Here is a 27,439-nt window from a genome sequence, read left to right as displayed (position 1 = left end):
GACATTTTTCCTATACTCAGGGAATAGATTTTAACTTTGACAAGCTTGGCAAAACTTCTACTGTGCCAGTTTATATATAACTTGCATCTTTTGTTGAAGCAGCACTTACCAGCCTTCTGATGGCACCAGTAGTTTGTCTCTAAGCAGTGTTACAGCTGTTGAGAATCTCATGACCTTGCAACAGAAGATTATTTATAGTTGAACAATTAATCCATATACTGTTTCATTTTACAAAGGAAAGTTTCAACGCATGCCTTCTGCATACTTTTGTTCGTATGTTCATGATTTTTAAGCATATTGAAGCACTAAGAATTAAATTTATGAAATCCATTTCGAAAAAATTTGAGCTGTTGTTGTTGTTTAAGATTTGCTACTTGGAACAAAAAGCTTACTGTGGACTTACCTGGCACAGGAGCGGGACTAACTAAAGTGAGCTTCAAACTTGCAAATGTGTATGAAGCCTGACTGCAGACAATAAAACACACATCACACATGTTTCAGGTCATGCATAAACTAACTTGAAATAACACTTCTCTCCATAGCAGCACAAGATCAATTAATAATCTCAACTTTTTTTGGGCAATCCTTAGTCTTCATTACTTTTAGCTCGTATTTGTCCACAATTATTTTCTATTAGTTGAGAATATGGAACACATTTTAGTCCACATTTTGATTCCTAAATTGCCAAAAAAATAAAATTAAAATATTTTGATCAAGAGCTGTAAAATGTGTTTCAGTATGATCAGAGTCCCATTGCATTGTGAAGATATATATGAGCATGTACCATACATGTGCTACAGTATCAAAAGGAGGTCCGGTTTAGACTACCTAACCCATTACACTACGAGAATCATCATAAAATGACTTGCAAGTACATAGGAACAATTCAGAGGAAAAGGAAGTACACATTTTATTCATAAATATTCATGTAATATACAAAATTACAACAAACTATTACAGTACTCATAATGCAGAATAATTTAAATTGTCTCGTTAACAAATTGTCAAGGGATCGTAATGCCCTTGCAGGGTGCATCATGTGAAGCAATAGCAGCAACTGGCAGTAATCTCCTCCAGCTACACGGTAAAACTTAGCCAAATAACAAGAATAAAATCTTACTTTATATTGAAATGTGCTTTAAAGTGGTTAAAAAAAAAAAATACACAAGATTTAAGTAATATTTGTTAAGCATTTCAAATTAGAAGTTTAGCCATCGGAAGAAATAACTTAAAAATCACTGGCACCATTAATGTAAATAACGGACAGTGTTAACAAAATAATACAATTTACTTAAGGCAATCAAGCATAAGCAATGATGACTTTCTTTGCTTGCCTTATAAGTATAACAGTTATAATGTTATATTATTTGACATTTACATATATATTTGGTTGTATACTTGCCAGTGAATGTTTGTTTATGCATTTTATATTTAATTTATGAACTTGCAGCATTATTGTAAACAATGCAGTTATTCAAAATTAACAAATCAAATAATTTAACAGCCTGGATATGAATCGTGAAAATAAAAATACGGCAATATAGAAAATTAACATCATATCTAAAAATACTCAACAATTGTCTAAACACTGATTATGCTTTCTATACCTCACTGATCATCAAATATACTGTTATTGCAAAAATATAAACTATATACGTCAATAGTGCACGAGCACAGAATTATCAGAGTATATCACAAAAATACTAACCCTCTCCCCACCCCAATAATATTTGAAATAAAATGGATTACTCTTGCTGTATGGCAAGAAAACTCTAGACAATAACTATTTCTATGTATGTACAGTATACAAAATATCTCTACACTCAGAACAAATTACACACCCAATACAATGGCACAACTAGTAAATATAGTTCCATACAGTATACAGTTCCATACAGTATACAATCATGCGTTTCAGCTGAAACGCATGATTGCACCACTACTGTAGTTTCTTCCAACAGCCTTCTTTAGTTGGAAGAAACTAAAGTAAACAATACAAAACAAAACTTTAGTTGTTTAGTAGAAACAAGTTTCTTTCTTCAGTGGTACTCTGAACACAATGGCAGTAAAACTTCAGACATTGCTTTTCCACTAATTATCTGAAAAAATGTGCTTCTACAGTCTCAAATCATTGTGCAATGTTCATGAATTAATCTTTAAAAGGGCTAAATAAATTTCAAGTTTGTTGCAAAGGTACTTTCTCTACCACCATAATGAAGCTATTCTTTAAGGGATGAACATCTACCATGTTATTAACTGGCTATGTTGTCCAGTTGATAAAATATGTATGATATATTTCAAGGATAAATTCTCAAGTACATAAAGATAACTAGGCAATTTGACTGAACACCTCTTGGAATGAGCTTATTATAGCATCACTACATTATCTGATCAAGATTGTAGGAACATTACACAAATTTTCCTCTTCTGCAGTTTCCACATATTGTAGTCTCATAATTATATACAATGGTTGCCTCTCTAAAATGCTACAGATAGATCTTGGCAGAAGTACCAGTCAGTCATATTTACAACTTTATAGTTTATTAGAATCTTTTGAACAATTACTTACTGCGATCTATAGTGAGATAGCCTCAAATTTCCACACATCATTCATTACGTGATAGGTCTCCCTGTCGATTAGTTCTAGATTAATCAATTTGTTTTATTTAAAAATAAATTGTTTCGGACTCATTCTTGATAAAAGCACAGTACAAAATAATCACAAATAGAAATTCTAACACTGAGGGCAATAGAAAAAGCTAAAAGGTTGTGTTTGGATAGGAATAACAAGGAGCTTTTCTTCTGTATACAGCCTAACTCCCATTGAAGAAGTTTTCCCAGGAATAACAAGGCATCAGAAATGAAGACAGAATAAGAATCTTAATTATATTTAAATCATTTTACTTATTTACAGTTATATATTTTAACGAGACATCTTGTATGTGATAAACAGGAAAACTGAAGCATTCTATTTATCCAAACTTCAGAGAATATTTGAATCCATAAAATTATTTGATAATATATAAGTTAATTTCATTCACCTGGGCTTTAGGAGACTTGAACCATGGACCTCATGTGTGTGAGGCAGAACCTCTATCTACTCAGTTATGAGTGGATGACATGACAGTTTGACAACTGACAGTAGTTGATATGACAACTAATGACAATTTATTCAAGTTAATGCTATATCTTGCCCAACATACACAACCTGTACAGGTTATCCTTTTCTTGTTATAATCCATTATATTCCATTTTCATTGGTAGGGTGCTCTAATTTATAAGTTACTATCCCACAATGAACAGAAGCATAAGAAAAGATGTTCTGATCTTCAAACCAAAGGTTGAATCATGGTCGAACAATAAGGCAACAAGCTATTTATTCATGCTAATATGAAGAAGAATAGTGACCAAACCTTCAAGACAAAACTAAACAAATTAAAACCAGCAAGTGGTTTAACTTCAGCTTTAACATGAATACCATAGCTCATGCTGCCTCTCTGTCACTAACGATCTCATCATATGAAACCCATGACAACTCGGCTGAAGTCTCGAAAAATATTATGCTCATGAAAAGCTTCACCCTATATAAAAAATAGGATGGCCTTCTTAAACTAAGAATCAAAAAAGTCAGATATGTAGTAGAAATAATAATATACAAAGCACTGGAAAACAAGTATAATATGTACCTAAAACCCTTAAATCTGAAGATACGGAAGTATTGCATATTAATATTTAGTAGAAATTTTATTAAATATTTTATAAGCTATTGTACCAGACAGATTTCACAAGGCATTACTTAAAACGTTTATGAAGCAAGAAAGAGTAAAGCAGATTATGGTATCAAGAGATATGAGATGAATTAAAAAGAATGACTATTATTAACATGTGAAATGAATGGTGATGATATTAAATGCAAACTACTTAATGAATGTGAAAAATGCATTGCCATTATCTGTATGGTTGCAGAGAAAATATACAAGAATATATAGAATTGTATCAGTTGATTATCTCTAGCACACAATATGTTACGAGCACTATCAAGTAAGGCACGCATTCACTATCTCTGCTCTAACTAATAAATCTCTATTTCGATAATTTATTAAAGCACATCAGTTAATTCTTTTGATCGGAACTAATATCTACCAGTATTTGCATAAACACGACTATTTCCATTTCCATGAATGAAGCTGTTGCTGGTGCTTGTGTAGCCATTGTCCTTGATGTGTCCATTGCCAGGAACACTTCCATTGCCATGGCCATAACCATTCCCATTGCCATAGCTGTTAGCTCCAGCAGAACGAGAAGGTGGTGGCGGAGGAGGTTGTCTGCCGTGTGTTTTGGTTGGTGGAGGAAGTTCCTTGTTGAGGGAGATCGGCCATGAGTACACCATGTCGCCACGCTTGGTACCTTTCCTGTTATTGAAAGAACCAATACTAAAATACCCACTAGCTACTGTAGAAAGACACATTTATATGAAGTGAAACACAGCAAAATAGGAATTCCAAAACATACTGATACAGTATTAGATACATGCATTACTAAGTTTTGTTGTAAAGAGATATGAAAAGATGTACTATACTTATTAAATGATGGCCATGTACTCATAAAATAGGAATTACTATTACAAATGCTACCAACATTTTGTAAGCAATCATCAGTATTGAATGCTGGGATACAGTCTGGCATTAACCAAGTAAATATGATGTTTTTGATGAGTTGGAGCCTGGCTGGCAACTGTTCATTTATTGTACTAGATGCCGTGTCACTTTTTGCAATCTTAAAAAGCAAAATATAATATTTTTGCCAAAATAAAATGAGGTCTTTTCAATACTACTGTATTTGAAAATAAACAAAACTGCACACAGGGGATCAATATATTAACTTAATATTAATATATTAACTTAATATTAACATAATGACAAGGATTTACTCATTAACCAGTCTCAATATATTCACCAAAATTTTTTTATTATGCAATCTTCATTTTTAATATAGCATATGATAGATCAATTATTTGCCCAAAATTTAGTATGAAAATTAAATATACGATCATTATTGTGATCGTTGTGATTATTGTGATATAACATTATTGTGATCGATTATTGTGATATAAAATCATTATTATTATCACAAATAAACTTGAGAGTAGTTCTCACAAATCAAGTAGAAGTAGAAGAGGAGAGGGGGAGAAGAAGAGCTCCCAAAACTCCAACAAGCATGTATTAAGCAGGTATTGAAACCAAGCATGTGAAATTATAGAATTTTCTTATCAAACTGGTAAGGAAGAAGGGAGGGGGTTGGGGGCATCCACTATCATCCTGCCTCTGGTGTGCTAATCAGCTGATGGCTGCTTCATCATGCCAGGAGGTAGCTTACAGCACAAGCCATTGTCGTCACTTTTACACTCGATAAAAAAGCTGAAATGCATTTTCATTTAACATCTTCAGCATGATGAATGCTCCAGTAAGACATGTAGCTAATAAATCAGGCAAATTACAGTGATGATAATGCAATAATTGACAATACCATCTCTGACTAAGTCACCAACCAGCAATGGTGTATGTATGTGTGTACTGACTACACACGCTTGGAACCACCTTTATATCTTAAATTTAATTTTATGTATATCTTCCAATTTTTGTCGAGTGACAATACAGTACAGTACTTGTACAATAGTTTGCCGTATTAACCAAAAATTATGTTTTATATTGAAATTTTATATTTGAACTAAAATTCATGACCCCATGATGAACATGTAGCAGGACAACATGTCGCAGGATAACAATAATATTCACTTTTGACTGTTTTGTGAATATTTTGTGTATATATTATTTTACAATATAATTTTGTAAATTATGTCATATTTGAGTTTGATTAAAAGTTTTTAAGTGGATTTTTAAGTTCAATAGTTCACACTCTGATTAGGTCAGTCGTGGATGATATTAACAAAGCCACCCCCAGGACGCTTGGCCTCACCGATGGTTTGGATGAACAATCCTCATTTTAATGGAACATTTGTGTATTACACTGAACAATTTGTACCAAATATAACCTATTCGGACCCCCTCTAGGAATTCATTAGAGTGAGGATTACACTTATATATACTGTACATTTATACATTATCATAACCCAGTTTCCAACTTCCATGCTGTGGAGAGTTATAAATATTTAAGAAAAAAAGTATACTTACCTAAATGCAGCAAACGTGCTAACATCACTCTCCTCAACCACCACCACTCGGGACTTGCTGCCTAGCATGCACTGCAGAGTCGGACCCACTACCACACGCAATTCTGAGCGGTTAAGACTGTTGGAGAGAAACATTCATGACAAAAAACATTGCAAATCTTTGTATCGACACCCAACAATATGCTAGTCATATTTTCATAGAAAAAATATATAAATCACTTATGATTTCAAGAGAGATCATAATTGTTATAAATAAATAAATGTACTGCAATTTTGTGTAAATTAATTATAACTACAAATATTTATGAACATATTTTTAATTTGAATTAATCAATGTCTATGAAAAAGAATGTCTTAGTCTGAGTATATTTAAAGTAGGAGGCCAGAAGGTTGCAGCTAGCCTCACTCAACTTTCCAAGATGCCACATGGGGGATAGATTAGTGTATTAGGCAAGTTGAAGTCAGCTCCAGTGACACCCTTTAACAAATATCAGCATCCATAGTGACCCCTCTGCAATTTTCATAGTCTGAAATTGGATCAGAGATGTGTTTTCCATAGAGTTTTAAAGGTGGGAGAGGGTGAAGAGCGAAGGAGAGGGGAAGAAGTTGGAAGAGGGGAGATGGGAAGAAGAGGGGGAAAAGGGAAAGATATGGGGGATTTTAAGGGGGAGGGGGGGAAGGGAGGGGAAGGAGGGAAGGAACTATCAGGGGGGAAAGCGCCAAGCCATTACAACTATATAGCACTTGGAAGGGGTCAGGATAAGGATTTGGGATGGGACGGGGGAGCAGGCAATGGTGTCCAACCACTTGGACGGTCGGGAATTGAACGCCGACCTGCATGAAGCCGAGACCGTCGCTCTACCGTCCAGCTCAAGTGGTTGGACAGGGGGGGGGGGGGAAAGAGTGGTGATGGGAAAAAGTGAACAGGGGCAAGACCCCTCTAGAAAATATGTTTAAACAATTCAAACTAATAAGGGCCAGTATGGTTTTCACTTACAGTTGATACTGTCTGAGGAGGAGTCCTGTTAATTCTCCAACACGATTAGCATTGGATTGTGATGAGAGGGAGATAACTAGATCGTTGCCGCCTCTTAAGTGGATAATCACCAACTGGTCCTGACCAGGACTGACGCTCACTCCGCTCACCTGTAATGGAACAGGGCAACAACCCAAGTAGAATTAAGCTTCTTACTAAAAAATACAAATCAAACTAAGAAGTCAGAGCCAGCATTATAAGATTTATTCATAACTCATACAAATTGTTAAAGTTTTAGCTAGTAAACAAATTTAATGAAAGATATAATTAAAGTGGTGATACATATTGACAAAATAGATGAAAATTTTAATGGCTAAATTTAGGCATTATATATATACACCTATTTAAAAAGAGCACCAGTACAAAACAACAACAACTGTATTAAATGCCATCAGTTCAACACGAACATCAGTCAAGGACAAGCCTTCATGACCAACCAAGTTTTACTAACGAAACTCTTCACCTAGTAAAACATCATTTGTATTAATTGATACAGACGATGCCTAATTAAAACTGAATTCCTTGACTGGCAATTCCTCTAACAATTTGTTGGCAGCTCCTGTCCTTTGTCCACAAAACACACTGATACTGTACCTCCAAAATGGGAATGGGTGATCTGAGAGGCTTAAAAGTCTTGCTGTGCAACTTGTAAATCTGTTTGTCTGTCAGCATAATTGCACGCTCTGCCATCTTGTCCTTTTTATTAATCTTTCTCACCAAGCTGGAGAACAACACCTAAAAAAAAAACACACATTGTATATTAAACGATTGAGCCACAATAATGCACGTTACTATACTGATATCCCCATCTTTATTCCAAGCCATTCACTATCACAAGCCATGCTTCCAACATGCACTGCAGAAGATGCTACTTAAGACATTCTATTGACTCTTTAATAAAGAGTCTCCCACAATCCTGTATTTATTTATATGTATACAGTACTGTATATATTATCATACACACGTGCACCACTTTTTTGTTCTCATACATCTCCACCCTCTCCTGCTCCTCCTCTTTCACCCCCAATCATCCTCCTCCTCTTCTTTCACCACTACCTTTTTCACACCCCCTCCTCCTCCTCTTCCACACCCCCTCCTTCTCCTCCTCTTCCACACCCCCCTCCTCCTCTTCCACACCAGCCTGCCTCCTCCTCTTCCACACCCCCCCCTCCCCATCTTCCACACACTCCTCTTGTTCCATCTTTCTCTTGTTCAATACTCCCCACCACCACACCCTCCGTTTTATACCACCACTATTTCGTATGCTTGAAGCCCGTACACTCACCTCTCTGAATCCATCTTTGTTACGCATGTTTCTGACGGCAGACTCAAAGGTTGAAGCTTCAGGATTCTCTTTTGTAGTTGCCAAGTAGTTGCCCACCCAGCTCTCCCTCACACCCCAATCTACTCGTTTACCCATCAAAGCATCTCCAGCAATGACCTGTCATAAACCAAAATTATTATATATTTAGGCAAATTTGAACCCATAAAAGTATTTATAAAAAGATTATCTGCCATATTCAAAATTTGTTTAAGAAATTGATGGTAGATTTTATATACATATATATATACACCAAGTATTATGGATACAGATGATGTAGTTCTTTTATCAAGAGTGAAGAGAGTTATATAGACTAATTACCTGAGGGCTACCATCTCACTAATGTTAAAATGTAATTGAGGTATGTGAGAACACTGTTCAAACTGAATGTGAACACAAATTAAGCTACGGAAGTCGAGGAAGAAGGTAAAGGTGTGCGTGAAACAAAGCTGAACCGTTAAGGATAAAAAATAATTGATCAATTTAAATACCAAAGGTGAATAATTGCTAAAACAGGAATTTGTGCTCATAATCACGCTTGTACTGAGAAATATTTGATTCACTTTAACAACAAAGAACATGGTAAAATATACTTATGATTGAGAAAAATGGTGCTGACCGTGTTATCTGCAGACCTACAGTAACCCTAGGCTAACCAGTACGGGTCAAGCATCAACACACACCACCCCAAGTTACACCAATTTAACAAATATGAGTATAAATAGATTACCTTGATGCGAAGTTGAGGCCATTCTGCCTTGTCTATATTAGAGAGGATCATGTGAGCCCTCCACCGGCTGTGTATGCTCTGAAAATCAGACACTGTCGAGCGTAACACTAGGGGAGGGGCGGGCCATCGCACATGCTTACCGAAGTCCTGCATTTGCCTCACATTTCTGATGAAACAAACTTGCAATAGTATTTTGTACGTTTTCATTCCTTATCCTCCTCTTATGGCCTTACATAAGATTTACATAAAACATTATATCAGATTTAATAGAATAGAATTCAATTCTATTCTATTAAATCTGATACAATGTTTAAAAAACTGACCCCACTGCCCAATTATGAAATCAAATACTGCTGTTTTTTTAATGGCACTGTACTAAAACAAGGACCTAAAATATTTAAACTGTACTTGTATTCTAAAAATCCAATGCAACGTTTATTACTTGATACTTGACAATCTGAACCAACAGTATTTAGTATACAATAAATGCCAAACACACCAATACTCAATCCAAAAGACTCACCTAAATACTCTGTTGAGCTCGAGTATGTAGGATCGCATCTTGTAGAGCCTGTAGTGTCGCAGGAATGGTGATGGCCGCACACATGCGTCTGTAGTGCATCCGACAAATGGCTCCACGCCACATTTTTTGCAGGAAAATTACGATTCCTGGGATCAGTTTTGCTCTTCCCTATAAGAGAGAATTCAGAGAGCATAGTTATTAAAGCATAAATTAAACCATATACAGTACATTTTTTCAAGCACTGATAATCATTACAGTCCTAATCCATTATTGTTATAATAACGAAATAAATTTATACTAACGTATCATGTTTAGGAAGTTTCAAAATGAAATAATCTAAAACAGGGAAAATTATCAGAACTTCCTTTTTTACAGTAATTTCTCTTTCATGTACAACCAATCAGCCTATATCACATTCACTTGTTTATACAGTTACAGTGTAGTACCTTCACACTGTCATTAACACGGCTATATTTAAAAATTTACAGCTACCATTCAGAAAATTCTTGATTCAATATTTGTTCAGGCTAAATAATTTGGGTGGACACGTGCAATAGTTAGCAAGTGAGAATATTTAGCATGGGTTGGCTTCCCGAAGTCTGCGACAGGCCGCCTGTAATTACTGAGGACTCCCCTTGGCCAATTATTGACCTTCTCCAGGATGGAGCCCACAAAAGTTGCCCAACTCTTCAGATATGTATTTGTTAGATGAACTGATACATCAGGTGAAAGGAAACTACATAAACACTTCTGTCCTGCTGTCAGAATCAATCCTGGGGACCTTTCGGTTGTAGCCTAATAAAACGTCGCTAATAAATTATCTAATCCTGTCGTCCCCAATTATTAAAACAATTATATAATAGTTTGTTAATATAAAATTATATCAAGCAGACCTGTCAAAAATAATTATTCTTTATTAAAAAATAACCGATACCTGTTCCAAAGCGAAGAGTGTTTGGGGAGAGCGAATGAAGAGTTTAGTGTTGCCGTATTTGACGTCATTGGTGAAGCCCTGCTCCTCTACTAGGATCTTGGTACCCTCTCGGTCTGTACCACCATGGAAGTTGGGCCAAGTGTACTGAGAGATCATCTTGTATCTGAAACATAATTGTAACAAAACACGTCAATCCATTTTCATCTATTATTCATGAAGGTATGATTACTATTAATACAGTACAGTAATAGCATTACATAAAAACAATAATCAAACAATTATAAAATATAACAATATAAAGATTAACAAAATTAACAAAAAATATGACCCCATTCCTATTTTTGCTAAGCTATATGAATTTTATACCTTAAGAATCAGCTTTCAAAACATACATGACAATGAACTACATATAAAAGTAACATTTATTAAGCAAATTGAATAAGCTCTCCTATAACGCTTGTTGAAAAATCAAACATGGCACAAGATTACGTTTTAAGCTTCGAGCACTTAAACTCTGCCTCCAGACACTTTAGTGGTCTTGTCCTCTCAAGAATAATTGTTGTTGTCTAGATTTTCAGCCATTAAAATCTTCCAAATTTTGCTATAGCATGCAGATGAGTCACAATAACATGACTGGAAAATATTGACCAAACCACACACTAGAAAGTGAAGAGACGACGACAACGTTTCGGTCAGTCCTGGACCATTATCAGGTTTATTTGCCATAGCATGTTATTTATTATCCTAGCATCCTTCTGCAGTTATTTATTCCAATTTATATATCAAAAGATACAATGAGTTGTTTATGTATAGATTTTGGTCATTAAATGCAGTCTTAAAAAGCCACTAACACTTATTTTTTATGCTTACATTTGAATTTATAGCTAATGAAATACTTTACTAGAATAACTGATTAAACTTACCTCCTGAGGAAGCGATCATAACTCTGCCTGTATGCAAATCCAGCTCTTCGCACTCTTAAGTTCTCCACTAGACCAAGATAGTTTACCTGTTAGAGGCAAGATTGTTTATTAATCATTAGTATCCTTCAGTTATCAGTTACAAACACATGTGAACTTGTAGAACTGAAACATATGCATCAATACTCTTCCACAGTTCACATTTCCTTCATTAGTACAAAATTGCATAAAATGTAAAAGTAACAGCTATACACAGATCTTGTTATTACGGTATAAGCCTGGCCCCAGGTTGTGCTTGTGGAGTAGAGGTACCCTCGGAACTGACTCTAGATAAATCCAGGTAAATGCACGAGTGAGTAACGAGCAACTAGAGCACAAATATACAACCTCACCTGGTGAATGACTCTCTCTTGGTCGAAGATTACAGGAGACTTCTGGTCGTTGGGTTTGATACAGCGAATATAATATGGCTCCTTGCTGGCAAGATTTTTCACTAGAGCAACCATTGAATTTTTGAAGAGAGTTCCTGCTGTTTGGGGACGTTTTGTTGTCTGCAAGTAAATTTGTGCTTCATTAAATAAAGTGTTCTGCATGGCTTGAAAATCATGTGCAACATTCAGGCCTGCAAATACACTTATTATTTTACTAAAATGAAACTTGGTAATGTATTACTCAAAATGCCTAATGGGAAATACTGTACATGACAAAATTGAATTATATAATATAAACCTAAGCCATATGTATAAACATTTTAAGCAAATCTTGTGACCAATTTAGTGATTCACAAATATGCTAAAAATAATTGCAATTAATTGTCATTGTAAAAAAAACTCAGAATACCATTTCAACTGAGACTATTCTATTTTTTTATATTTAGCTCATTTAGTGCAATGTCACCAGTAAGTTTAAAGATCATCTATCAAGTATTGCCATAACATTGTATGGAGGCAAAGATGTCTCGTATGTCAGAAAAAGGCCATTTTTGATCTACACTGCTTAATACAGAGCTCTGCATTATTACCATACACAAGTGTTTCAAGTTTTATGCCATTCTAAAGATGCAGTCTTGAAATATTATACTATAAATAATGATCAAAAAAAGGTAGCCAGCCTGAAAGGCTATTCAACATGGTAGCAGATATAAATTGGTGTAAAAATTAATCGTACTACACCCTCTCACCCACATGTCAACACCTAATAAACAAAAACAAGTACAGTGTGCATAGCTGACAACAAGATCAATAAAACTGAATTAAAACCACTTAGAATACATCATGGCCTTCAACATTACATTACTGTACTCCCCCAGGGATGGGGCATCAATGCCATTGTATGGCCTCAATATTTTCTCACAGGTGCATCATGGTCCTGTGATTTCATTGAGGGTTACACCTCTAACTCAATTTAGCTTAGATGCTCCCCACAAAACCTACCATAGTGATGTCCTGCGCACCTTCTGGCCACATATTGGAGATCACAGGATCAGACGAACTGTACATCAATCTTTTGAAGTCCTGGAACAGTGTGTCCTTGTTCTTATCCAAGAACCCATTGATGCTATACACCACATCTCCTGCATAGTGTCTGTAAAGTTAAAAATCAGGTATTATATAATAAAAAATACGAGACAATCACAGGGACTTTCAACCCCCGGAACCACCGCAAGGTAACTAAATGGACAAAGAGACTTTGTACGGATGTTTTTGGATCTGAGAACACTGAAATAAATTGAGCTACTGTATAATCTGGCAGGAAGTACTAGCAAGAAAAGGAAATCATAACTACTATATTATTTTGCCCCTCACAAAATAGTAATTCAACCTTTGCTTCCTGTTTGCATGCCTAAGATTCATTCGGCAGTATCATTTAAATCTTGAAATTTGAAATAAATTTCTTTAATCTACATACAGTATCTTCAACCATAAAAGAATGTCCAAATTAGTGATTCGACTGTGCATCATTATATTTACTAAAATGCTTATTGGTGTATTACCCGGAACAGCCAGAATGAGCACAAATACTCTTTCTCGGTTAAAATATTTCAGTTGTGCTCTTCTTTGCCTCATTCTGATGCACACAATGTTCATATTAAGTGTAGTGTAGTGTAAAGTTCATATTAAGTCTTAGTTTTACTCACTTGATTCTGAATTCTTCCACATGTTTGAGCTCTTTGTCCATTGGCGAGAGTTTGCGTGTAGTGAAGTGTTTGTGGCCTTTTAATTTGTTCTCCATGGCCTCAAGAAGCATCTGAGAATATGAAAATGTGCAGTCATCAGGAGAAGGAATCCTTCAAGCAAACTGCACATGCCATAAAGAAGAGAACACAACAAGGACTGGAAAGCTAAGTTAATTTAGATATAAAAACTCTAGCAAATCATTACTCAGAACAATAAACCTCTACTGGAAGAAACTGATTACTTTTTTAGTCTACACACACACACTATGAAAAATAAAAAGTTTAAACTGTATTAGACCTATGATTATGCATACCAATTCCCATACACAGTACAGTATAGCTCGCATGACCCCCTCCCAACCGAGTCTCGCTTCCACTAATGAGTGGACCAGTCTCCCGAGCAGTGTGATGAAAATGTTGCAACGCCTATAATCACAAGTTGAGGAGACCACCAGTGACCCACCCAGCCTGCATGATAAATAACATCTACTGTATTTGTATACACCACAATCAAATGAGCAATGAAACTGAAAACTATAATGTAGTTCCTAGCTTCTGACTCTCAACAATATTATAATGCACAATACATACTACAGTATTGCATCATTAAAAATACATTAATTCTTTAAAGTGATGATAAAGCACAAGTATAAAAATATATTATGTGACTTTACCTGGTCTGTGACTTTACCAACATTGAGACAGGCTTCGTCTGTGATTGAAATAATTCCCTTGTGTGACTGCTCAACCAAATCACATATTATCTGATTGTTGAAATATTCGATGTTCTGCCAGGCAATGCCTTCCCTCTTGTACTCTTCTTGCTCTTGCTTCAGTACAAGTTCTGGGGATAATGCATACTTTATTTTGCAAATGTTAATATTTTACAAGTGTCCTATTACAGAAATTTGTAATGCACAGGCAATGAAAGAGTATATCAACAGGGAAGGTTAAAATTCAAGTTTATATTGTAATTGGTACAGGGAAAATGTTTTATGGTAAAGAGTTTTCCATTAGAGCAGCATTTCTCAACTGGGGTTGTGAGCAACTCCAACATAACTAGGGCTTCTGCAAGAACTAACAATAAATAGGCTAATTCTAATCAAATTATAGATGATGAATGTATTTAACATGGTTCATCTGAATTGTTCATTATATAAACTTACCAATAAAGAGCTGTTGTAGTTTTTCATTGCAATAGTTGATACAAAACTGCTCAAAACTGTTCTGTTCGAAGATCTCAAAACCATAGATGTCCAACACACCAATGACGGTGTTATATTTGTAGCGAGCAGCTGTGCCTTCGTAACGAACCTCGATGGCCTTGTTGACTCCATCCACAATAAAGGAGAAGAGTCTTTCATAGATGGCCTGCAATGCATTGACATTTAGGCCAGTGTTCATGCTAATGAGTAAAACATTTTTAATTTACATTAAAAAGAAATACCAAATGATAAAAATTAAAATTTACGGGGGGCCTGAACAAGTCTTTGTCAATCCAATATTTTATAACATTTGGTTTTATTGCCATTTTAAAGCTTAGATCATTAGCTATTTATGCATAATTGGCAAACTTAACCATCAAAGTGCAGTCACATATGTTGATCATCTAGTTCTACTGCAGTGAAGTCATCACGTGATTTTTTTTGTTTTGTATCAATATTTGAATATCAAAGGTGCCTGTATAGTTACAATAAGCCCAATATAACCTCCCAGTAGTCATGGGAGGACACAACATTATTTGGAGTAAGGGTAACTTCAGCTCCTAGTCCTGCATTGTCACGTGATAAATGTAATACTTCCCTAAGACTACAAATGTCTTCACAATATTTGGATATTCTTTAGACTTTTGCACATAGATTTCTGACTTTTAAATACATATTTATTATTTGGGCCTGGCTCCCATGAAAACATAATGCCAATAAATACTAGAAGGAATTTTGACCACTGCCTAGGCCAGAATAAGGGTACAACTACAGTATTTACATACTTTTGAGAACAGATCAACTATTCTATAAAAAAACAAGAATAATTTCTTATTTTACACGCAGCCTGAGCTGTAGTTTTGATGACACACTGGAGAGAGTTAAGAATTGGATTTAGAGGCATAAATAAATAATCATTCGAAACATCATAAATAGCTCTTATCAGGTCAGCCCTAAAACGCGCAGTACACATCGAATCCCATCCTTGTGAAGCACAAGCAGTAAAGAGAAGTCCTCATGTTTGCTAAGAGACCAGTACCACAGATAAGAAAGTTATGAGATTTAAAAAAGTTAACCTAACAATATATGGTACTTGGAGAAAGACCCACCAAAGGCGAAATGATTACAATATACATGTTAGAAAGAAAATAAACAGAATATGAATAAATTGATAGGATGCCACAATGACAGAAGACTGGTGGTAGCCATTTGTAATACTCACCACACTGCATCTACAATGTAACACTACTTGCACACTTCTCTTGTTCTGTGCAAGGAATTAAGAAAGGATGGCTAACAATTTGGAAAGCAATCAACAGACATATAGCCATGAAAATAGTAAATATTAGAAGTTTTAAAATGGTGGAATAATTAACCTCATCTTAAAGAGCACAGAAGAGTGGGTCGAGATATATGACAGGAGGAATTGATAATGAAGAGAAGGAAGTGTTGGAATAAAATTATGACTAATGAAGAGACCTTATCATGAGTGTTGCATTCACGTGGACTGTACAGCTCCATGAGTGTGCTTGGTGACACACTGTACTTCCAATTATAAATCGGTGTGGGGGACACTGCACAAGATATCAAAAGTGATATGAATAAAAAAAAAAAAAAAAAAAAGAGACTTATTGTACAATAGCCCAAATATTAATGATAAAAATATGTACAACCATAAGAGTATGAAAATGTTAAGAAGTTCATATAAAGTTATGCCAATAGCTGCATAACATGATGATCCTTTAAAAAGAAACGAGTAACAAGGAAAACACTTGACAAATACAATGTTAACAACAAGCCACATTCCTCTATTAACCCTTAAACAACTATGTACATGAAAAATAAACACTATATATATATAAATCAAAATACAATAAAATCTCTCTTGGGGGGGATTTGAGTGCATAAGGTAGTCCCCCATTTAACACTTGGAGTTGACCACAAAGTCCCCACCAATCAGTATAGATTCTTACCTTAGCAAAGGCATCTCGACCAAAGTTGGCTTCACTCTCTGTATGACGCTTCTCCATTACCTCTCCCCGCGCCGCTATGACCCTGTGGCACAGTGCCTTAATCACGTCATCTGGAGAAACGTGCAACAGCTCCGCAATGTTCCGCACAACTTTGGGGTTCTGGATCTGAGTCTCGTCTCCACCAGAGGAGAATTCAATATTGCCCTGATGATGTATTTATATTGTATTACAATGACAATACACAATGTATTTTTATTAACTAAATGAAGATGTATGTACGAAGTATTGTATGTACAGAGCACCACTTGGTTTCCGAACCCCTTGGGGACGAGACCCGTCGGTTAACATGTAAGTTCGTATACGAGAAATGGAGGAAAAATATAAAAAAAATGTGTGAAAAAATCTAGGGGAAAAATCGACAGGTTCATAGCATAAATGCGACCATATTTTGTTTGTACTCACCAATAATTGAAGTTCTGATCTGCTTATGTTGATGACTGATGTTGATGAAGCATAGTTATTTACATGGAAGAGGTAGTGGTGGATGTTGATGGTGTTGGTTTGACTGAAGTTTTTGGGTTGACTGAAGTTGTTGGGTTGACTGGGTCAACATGCGATGAGTCAGGTGCAGGTGATGCAATGCGAGCTTTCTTGGAAGCCATTGCAAAAGACTCTGCAATTGACATTTGTTTCATTCCCTTGGCTCTTGTTTTTAAAAACTTCATATACAAATTGTACTGAGTCATCATGTCCTTAATTTCAAACTCGCTGTTACTCGTGTCCATAAATGCCAGAATTTCTTAAAAAAAATTCTGAATTTTTTCCACATTACAATTTTCCTTTAACGTTTCTTCATCCTCTTCCTCTTCCTCTCCATCTTCTTCATTGCACTCGTCTGGCTTTTTTGCTGTACATACTAATTCTATAATTTCATCATTAGTCATGTTTCGATTGTTTGGGGCTTCTTCATCAAAATCTATCCATCTATCGATGTCATCTTCTATTGTTTCAGTTACCAGTTCTGCTCTCAGCTCAGGGGACTAAATCCCCTTGACATAGGCTAGGAGTTCCTCTCTTAATTTTTTCTTCTCGCTAACTTTCTTCACCGCAAATCCTTCAAAATCTGCCTCGTCATCTTCGTCAGGAAACAGACTTGACGTGGGCCAAAGTTTTTCCAACCATTTCTTAGTGTTGTCTGCTTTACCTCATCCCACGCACTAGCAATAGTCCAGATAGCTGACTTTATTGTGAAGACTTTATAAAAGTCCTTAAGTGTTCCAAGCTGATTATTAAGACGTCTGGCAAACATCCTCTTGTAGTGGTGTTTAAGGTTCTTAATTATTCCTTGATCCATGGGTTGAATCACTGAAGTTGTATTGGGTGGCAAGAACGTTCCAATAATATTGCCATTTACTAGCTCATCACCTCGTGGATGCGTTGAACTGTTATCTAACAGCAGCACAACTTTGCTGTTTTGTGGGAAACCAACACTTTTCAGGTGCTCCTTCACCTCGGGTACAAAGTTCTTATTAAACCACTCGACATATATTACTGGCTGACTTTAAAGCCCTCGGGTTTTTACTAATTCCAATCGCAAGTAATATTAATTTGTGCATGCCAGCTGCATTTGCACAGCACAACAAAGAAATTCTCTGTTTGTTCTGTTTATAACCACCTTAATCGTCCTCACCACTATGAGCCATCGTTTCTGTGGGAAGCATACGCCAATACAAACCTGTCTCATCAGCATTATAAGTTTGCACTGAAGATAAATTTTGTTCCTGCACCATCTCCGCAAATTTACTTACATACTCATCAGCACCAGCAATATCAGCAGATTGTCTTTCACCATGCACTTTAATGAACCTGAGCATTAGGTTCATTAAAGTGCAGGGTTTTAAAACTTCTGAGCCATCCATCACTGTATACACACTTTTGAGTAATTTTCATTGCTTGGTGAAATTCACGCGCCTTTTCCATGAGCAGCCAGCCTGCCACTATCTTCTTCGTCATCAAACCTCACGTCTCTGTTTGTACTACTCCCACACTGCGTTATCAACACTCTCCACCTTTGCTTTACTTACTACCTTCCTATTTCGTATTTCTTTATCACATTCACTTCTAGAGAAATAGTAAAAAATGATAGGTTTAGCCTTAAGAAGATCAAAAAAGCAGCGTTGAATGTAATGAAACGCCATTTTCTGGGTGAGACCCGGAGGCTACCCGGAGCTTTACCGGCTGATATGCTAATGTCAGACTTTGGCATCAGTCATGTGTATGGAGTTCTAGGGCCTACCGGGGACCACGAGCCAGAACCTGGCCCCCTCAGAGAGGCAAGGGGAGCAATGGCCTATAGAAACCCCCGTGTGGTTACAATACAATACAATACAATACAATACAATTTTATTTAGGTAAGGTACATACATACAATAAATATTTACAAGGATTGTTTAACTTATAGGTATAGCTAGTACATACAATGCCTAAAGCCACTATTACGCAAAGCGTTTCGGGCATGATAAACTTAAATGACAAGCTTAATACTAATTGAGCATAATGAGTAGAATGAAAACAAGAAATGAAAACATAGATGAAAAAGCAGCACAAATACAATTATGTCGACAAACAGCGCTCTTTAAAGAAAAAAACAGACATTGGTTGACAATAGAAGGGTAAGGTAGGTTACAGGGAATTTATTAGGTATAGCTTCGTTTTTAACTTAAACTGGTTGAGAGAGGTACAGTCTTTAACATGGTTGGGAAAGTCATTCCACATTCTGGGCCCCTTGATTTGTAGAGCATTTCTAGTTTGATTAAGTCGTACTCTAGGAATATCAAAACTGTATTTATTTCTGGTGTGATGCTCATGGGTTCTGATACAACCTTCTATGAAGCTTTTGAGATCAGGATTGGCATTATAGTTTAGCGTTTTATATATGTATAATACACATGAGAGAATGTGCAGTGACTTAATGTCTAACATATTCAGAGATTTAAGTAGGGGTACCGAGTGATGTCTGGGGCCAGAATTGGATATTGTCCTAATAGCAGCTTTGTGTTGAGTAATTAGAGGACGTAAGACGTAAGATTAGAGGAGGTTGGAAGCATTCTATGTCTGCCATCGACCGGGTCAAGCATCCAGAAAGGTAAGCATTCCAAAACAAACCCCTATTCTGGTGAAAATTGCTACCTAAAGCCGAACTAGTGGATAGAACTCTTCAACAGAAAACAAGGAAACTAGTATGACGTCATACGTCACCGCGCCGCTGTCTGTGCAGCTCCCCCCTCCCCGGGAGGGGCAAGGGGGAGCCCCAGACCTCCCACGCCGGCTATCCACCCATCAGTTCTTCGGCTGATGCTATAGGCAATGGTTATGTGCTCCGGCTCCAGTGGTTGTTTCAGCACTGTACCTAGAGTGTGGTGTCTGTTTTCTAGGTGGTGCGTGAGCCGGGAGTGATTCTTCAGTACTCGGGCTGCATGCGCCTAGGGTTCCCTTCCCTAGGTGCCCTGTAAGTACTGCCCTTGGGGCGTGGGGCCACCTTCCACAAGTTCCTTGGGTCCTGCTCCTGCTTGGTCGTTTACTGCTTGGTTTTCGGCCGCTCTTTGTGTGCTCGGGTGTTCTGTCTCCCTTGTTCGCCTTAGAGTAAGGGGCAGTTTTTGCACTGGTGGGGCGCAGGGTACTGTGCAGCTTGTCTTTACCAATCATAGCGGCCGGCTCTGTTCCGCTTGGGTACGCTGTCCTCTTGCGGGGTTTTCTTTTTCCGAACCTACAGACGGTAAGGAACCGGATGCAGGCAGGAAGGGTGAACCAGGGGAAAGACAAGGGGGCGTGGATGGAACCGAAGCAACCAACACCCCCAAGTCCCAAAACGAACTACAACGGGGCAGCCCCGGGGCTCCCGGGGAGGAAACCACGAGAACGTTGCCACCCCCAAGGCTCAAGTGCAACGCCCCTGCTGCCCGCACCCGCTTTGTTAGCACAACTGGGGAACCGAGCCACAACGAGCAACCAAACTCGCAGGACTCCGGGTCAAAGGTGTCACCGACCCCACAGGCAGCAGATGGAGGCAAAACAGAGAGTCACCCAGAGACAAAAGTTGAGAGCAACCCTCAAACTCGCTGGAAGCGAGGGGGGGACTCTGTGGTCACATCCATCGGACCCGCGCGCCCCCAGGGGTTTCCCAGGGTCCCGAGCGTTTACTTTAGGAGGACTCGCGCTCAGGTAATCCCAGGCAGTGTACTGCTAACCGGCACCCAAAGCTACCAAACAACTTTCTAAGAGCTGAACCCCCGGGACGTGTACACTCACGGGGACCTAGCAGGGGGTACCACCAGAAAATACTCAGAACACAAGGGACACAAGGGGCAAGATCGAAGGCAGACCCCCCCCCCCCACCAGGTAGATAAACAAAAAGAAAAAGAAAACCCCGCAAGAGGACAGCGTACCCAAGCGGAACAGAGCCGGCCGCTATGATTGGTAAAGACAAGCTGCACAGTACCCCGCGCCCCACCAGTGCAAACACTGCTCCTTACTCTAAGGCGAACAAGGGAGACAGAACACCCGAGCACACAAAGAGCGGCCGAAAACCAAGCAGTAAAAGGCCAAGTAGGGGCAGGACCCAAGGAACTTGTGGAAGGTGGCCCCAAGCCCCAAGGGCTGTACTTACAGGGCACCTAGGGAAGGGAACCCTAGGCGCACGCAGCCCGAGTACTGAAGAATCACTCCCAGCTCACGCACCACCTTGAAAACAGACACCACACTCTAGGTACAGTGCTGAAACAACCACTGGAGCCGGAGCACATAACCATTGCCTATAGCATCAGCCGAAGAACTGATGGGTGGATAGCCGGCGTGGGAGGTCTGGGGCTTCCCCTTCCCCCTCCCGGGGAGGGGGGAGCTGCGCAGACAGCGGCGCGGTGACGTATGACGTCATACTAGTTTCCTTGTTTTCTGTTGAAGAGTTGTATCCACTAGGTCGGCTTAGGTAGCAATTTTCACCAGAATAGGGGTTTGTTTTGGAATGCTTACCTTTCTGGATGCTTGACCCGGTCGATGGCAGACATAGAATGCTTCCAACCACACGGAGGTTTCTATAGGCCATTGCTCCCCTTGCCTCTCTGAGGGGGCCAGGTTCTGGCTCGTGGTCCACGGTAGGCCCTAGAAATCCATACACATGACTGATGCCAAAGTCTGACATTAGCATATCAGCCGGTAAAGGTCCGGGGAGCCGACGGGGCTCCCCCCAGAAACAGTACTTTTACTAATGCCATATTCAGCGCACACGACACTTCTCGGGACACCACTCTCCACCTTCTTAATTATTTCAACTTTCTTCTCAAATGTCATCACTGCATGACCTCTTTCTTTTATGTAACCCGCTTGTAGATGCTTTCACTGATACAATGCGTGCATTTGGAGTCGATATGGTGCACGGATGTTCCTTGATTGTGCTGATATGTAAAACAAAGTCACGGAATGAACACTCCAGTCTCGTGACAAATTCAAACAATGGGAACAATAGACCGTGAGTCTGTGACGTCACAGGGTAGCAGGCGGCGCCCGAAACGGTCAGTGAGCAAACTGAGTTAACCATCTCCCACCCCCCCACCCACCACCACGGGCCGGCACGACGCTTGTCTGACCGCTTCCTTACCCGAACTTGGTTCGTGTAGGATAACCCCAACCCCGGCCGGCATGAAGCTTGGCGGACTACTTTCTACCCGAACTTAGTTCGTGTAACATGACTCCCCAACCCCAATCGGGAAACTGGAAGTTTCGGATAACTAAAGTTCGTAAACCAAGTGGTGCTCTGTACCACAGTATACTTGTGTGTGCATACAGTTTATGTATGCAGGTATAATATTGTTGGATTTCTATAATTGAATTACAATTATTAATACAATTTAAAGTAATCATTTATCTTTGCTGTATTTCTCACTAGGAGTGTTTCATGGTTTTGAAGAACAGTAGTTTCAAGTAGCATAATCAAATTAGACAGTTTCCGGCAAGATATGCTGGACCAACCACCATTGTAGTGGAGCGGTTGGTCCACCGCCATGTTGTAGTGTTGCTTGGAGCGGCCGGCGAGTCGCTCCAAGCAACAGTCAACTGGATCAAGGTCTCAAGTCGAGCCTCACCCGAGGCTGGGCACAGGGTGTAAAAGAATTCCTAGAACCTCCTCCAAGTAAGATCCAGGTAAGGTTAGCTTTAATAACAAAGAAACTTTCAACAAAGAACAAATTATTAATGAAATGTTATACTATGTTCTCCAAAACTATTTGACCTAGTAAAAAATACAGCATAGGTAATTACATTAATTTAAAAGTACAAACACTAATCATACACAAATACAACAATGCATGTCTGTACTGTATGCAAGCAAATTGCTTATTACAATGAATGAGGTTGAAAAACATTGCACAAAGAGCAATGTCAGGCCACTCTTGGTCATACAAAACATGATGGGTCATGTTATGGTCGAGCGTTGGAGTGTGATGGTATTTGCTCATCCATAAAACTATACAATATAGGTTAGAAATTTTGAATGAACAAGCATTATTTTGCAACATCTATGACCATCTTTAGCTACAGTACATTACTTCCTTTTTTCTATGGGGTGGACCTCACTCAGCCCCATGAGAGTGGATAATAGGAATTATATTAGTTAATAATAATAACAGCGGTAGTGATGATAAAAGGCTTTAAACAGTAACATAAATGCTGACTTGCATTTTCAGACTTGCCCAGCAATACATACCAAGTGTAAAATTGCGCTAACGATTCGCCAAATAGCATCAATTTGGTCAGGTGTGAACCCTAACGTCTTAAATGCTTGTTGGCAAGTCTTGTAGTCAGCCTTGTCAGCGATGGAGTCTACCCTGGGAGTACCACCTTGACGGATGAAGTGATATGCATTGACATCCCGTTTCAGTTTCAGGCGTGACAACTCCGAATCTGTTGCTCCGAAAAGAACCTGCACAAGTTGATAGAAAACAATACACGGTTTGGTACATGTTTCTCACAATACAACTAACATACTTTCCTATGACTGTCACATGTGAAAAGATAGTTGACAAAAGACCTTAATGACCATGACATTTTAGTAAAAGACGATAAACTCTTATGTTGTCCAATTATATCACTAGTACAACTACTAATTGCAAACTTTACAACACAATTTAAGCCCATTTACAAAAATGCAAATTACTGTACAAACATTTTCCATTCCAATATGCAGTATTCATGCCCATTTAAGCCAAATTTCTTCCCAAATATCCCAAAACTTGGAAAATATGATAATCATATTTTCCAAGTCTTAATATATGTAGTTTAGTTTTTGTAGCTATGCTAAAGAATGTACATAAATTCACTTGAACGAGTACAGAGAAGGATGACAATTAATTCCAGGAATTAGAAACCTTTTCTTATGAAGATATTAATTCTCTGGAAAGTACCATAGTTGAAGTACAGTATACAAATGGATGAAGAGGTGTAACAATGAGGATATTAATAAGGTGTTATATATATAAACCCAAATAGAACACAAGACAATGAATACAAATTGGATAAATTTTGATACAGAAAGAATCTAGGTAAAATTTTATTAGGCAATATAATTGTTGATTTATTTAACAAATGGTATGACTGGATTGTTTCAGGTGAAAGTTAGACATGCATATGAATAAGTTTGGGTGGGTGTAAATAAAAGTTGCCTTGAATGGGCCAACTCTTCTACTACAGTTTCTTATGCTTTTATACCATAAACACCCCCCCCCCCATACCTCCTCCTGCCTAAAGTTCCAAGAACTTATGAGTAAACCAGGCACAGTAAAAGGCTGGCTGGCAGGTAGGAAAGCAGTATAGATATAAGCAAACACAGGGTTAGCATTTGGTGTTTTATAGAAGAGTACTTTGAAAGTGTTGACCAAACCACACACTAGAAACTGAATAGACGACAATGTTTCAGTCCGTCCTGGACCATTATCAAGTCGATTATGTCGATTCATATCTTTGAAATGTACTGCATGTATTCACATAATTATTAAAGGCGAGACAAAAAATATCTTACCTGATAAAAGGAGTGAAAATTCCTCTCTCCTTGCTGCTGTAAGACAACCCTAGACTTCTCTAGAAGATAGTTTTGGACATGGCCGCCGACTGGGTCACCCTTGAAGTCAAAGTTAATGTCCATGTATTTTCCAAATCGGGACGAGTTGTCATTTCTGTTGGTTTTAGCATTACCAAACGCTTCAAGGATGGCATTCGACTGCAGGAGAACATTCTTCACTCTAAAATAAATGAATGTAGATTAATGAATTTAATCAACAGCAATAGACAAGTGTATTGTTTAATTAAAATAAGGGCAAAGATGGGATTTAACCAAGAACACTTAAAATATATATGTACTGCATAATGTGTACATTATACAAAAGGATAATGCTTGATAATGCATTAGGTATAATGTGTACATTATACCTAAACTTAACAGGATATGTTTTGATCATAACTGATCAAGAAAGGCTGTCATATCTCAGCATATTAAAAACACTTACAAATTCCTATGGTCTTAACCGTTTCTTGTACTTAGGTCAAGCCATATCCTAAATTTCCTTAAGCCAGTCTCCTTCCCTTTCTCACCTCTCCACCTCCTGCTGGCCGGCAACATTGGTAACGGCAGCAATATATCTCATGATGATCTTGGAGGCCTCGGTCTTGCCGGAGCCCGACTCGCCAGAGATAACTATGCAGGTGTCCTTGCCCCGTCGCTTCATGGCCTTGTACGCCGCGTCCGCGATGGCGAAGATGTGCGGCGGTCGCTCGAAGATCTCCCGACCTGGCGAGTCAAAATAATAATATTAATAGTTCATTGTGTTAGGGGACAGGAAGCCTGAGTGTTTTCATACACGTTTGGCTTATATCAAAGACCCCCCCCCTCCCCCAAGGCTAAATTACTAACCTCGCCCAGGATGCAACCCTACAATAAGCTGACTAACTCCTGAGTACCTCCTTACTTCTAGGTGAACAGATGCATTGAAGACAGGAAATGTGCCCAGCCATTTCTGTCCCAGCCGGGATTCGAACCCGGAATTCTCGAGTGTGCGTCGAGAACGAACCCTGGTACTACCTGGATCCTAAAATGGATTACCATGAGTCTAGTGTTCATTATAGGCCACTGCAAGAGTTACCCGTATAGATCTTGTTACAGATGGTTCAAAACTATTAGCCTACAGTACGCATAAAGTCCTCTAATTAGCTGTGCTTTGCATTACAAGTACATTAGGAAAAACTACCTGTTTTATCTTTAACTTATTCCGTCTTAAGGCACCGATTCTATTACATAACCCTCGTGTTTAGTTATATTTGTCCATCCTTCTCGGGCACCTTTCACTTTCAGTAACTATAGTGCCTCCTAACAAGAACTACGGTAAGATCTTGCAAGAGAGAACTTGAGAAGTTTGTGGCAGTGTTGGGTGCCCCTCGCCGCTGCCACCACCACCACCACGCAGTATATGAAGACCAGTAACCTCACAGGCCAGGCCCGGGATTCATCAAGGACTGACCCAACCCCTGGCGATACCTGTATAGCTCTCCTTAATTATGCCCGTTTTGTTTACAACCATTAAGCAGTTAACAAGCTTGGAATTTCACGACTCAAGGTTATTATTGTTGTAACAATCTCGTATTACTTCGGAGCTCGTATACCGTTTCATAAATATAAACAAAGCCGCTATGATTAAGGGAAAGATGCAAAATTTTCGTAAGTGCTTGATAAACCTTGGCCCAGGTATTGACCAGGGAAGGCTACGATAGAACCACTATGTATATCGTCCACAGGCAATACACGCCCACAGCTAACATAGTATACCCTGGAGGGAATTTTGGGAGTTGTTTTTCTACTCAAGCCCGGCCTGAGGCCAGGCTCAGCAATACAATTATGAAAACTCAAGTGGCTTTTAATTTAACTCTTTTCCGAGAGCACTATCTTTTCCGAAATTAATTGTTGCATTAACTTTTACAGTTGAGAAGAACCTGTATGTGTTTTGTAGACCTACTCGAACCCTATCCAACCTATCTACCCACTTTCCTATCCAACTATGTATACCTATCCACTTCCTTATCCAGCATACCTCCCACTCGCACTGAACTATATATTTTAACAGATCTCTAACCCTAACCATGACAGACAGACAAAAAAAAATATGCTGATTAACCAATGTAAATGTATGGCCACGTCTGTGGTAAAAAACTCGCCTATCTTTCCCCACCCCCTTCCCTTCCACCCCTAACAGGGGTGACTTACCTTTGTACTGGTTGACATAGTCCTTGCCGTAGAAGGTGACCGTCCTGTAGGGGTTGACCGAGACGCACACCTCCCCGATGTACGTGTAGATTTTCCCGCCATTAAACCTGCAACACAACAATAACAATCGT

General features: G+C 38.4%; 1 protein-coding gene across 1 annotated transcript; it reads right to left on the bottom strand.

The window, feature by feature from the left end:
- Nucleotides 1-898: 898 nt before the first annotated feature.
- LOC123756799 (Unconventional myosin ID) lies at nucleotides 899-27,439 on the bottom strand. The gene is given in 20 exon segments (XM_069303627.1): nucleotides 899-4,412; nucleotides 6,192-6,308; nucleotides 7,188-7,336; nucleotides 7,821-7,961; nucleotides 8,512-8,667; nucleotides 9,278-9,443; nucleotides 9,801-9,862; nucleotides 9,864-9,968; nucleotides 10,735-10,897; nucleotides 11,658-11,743; nucleotides 12,047-12,205; nucleotides 13,088-13,238; nucleotides 13,792-13,901; nucleotides 14,505-14,674; nucleotides 14,997-15,201; nucleotides 17,009-17,212; nucleotides 23,766-23,981; nucleotides 25,077-25,296; nucleotides 25,646-25,841; nucleotides 27,309-27,439. Coding segments are annotated over 19 exon segments (2,994 nt in total). The 5' UTR covers nucleotides 25,780-25,841; nucleotides 27,309-27,439; the 3' UTR covers nucleotides 899-4,132.

The sequence above is a fragment of the Procambarus clarkii genome, chromosome 50 (assembly GCF_040958095.1).
Source record: "Procambarus clarkii isolate CNS0578487 chromosome 50, FALCON_Pclarkii_2.0, whole genome shotgun sequence".
Lineage (NCBI taxonomy): Eukaryota > Metazoa > Arthropoda > Malacostraca > Decapoda > Cambaridae > Procambarus > Procambarus clarkii.
This window is presented reverse-complemented; position numbering and strand designations above follow the sequence as displayed.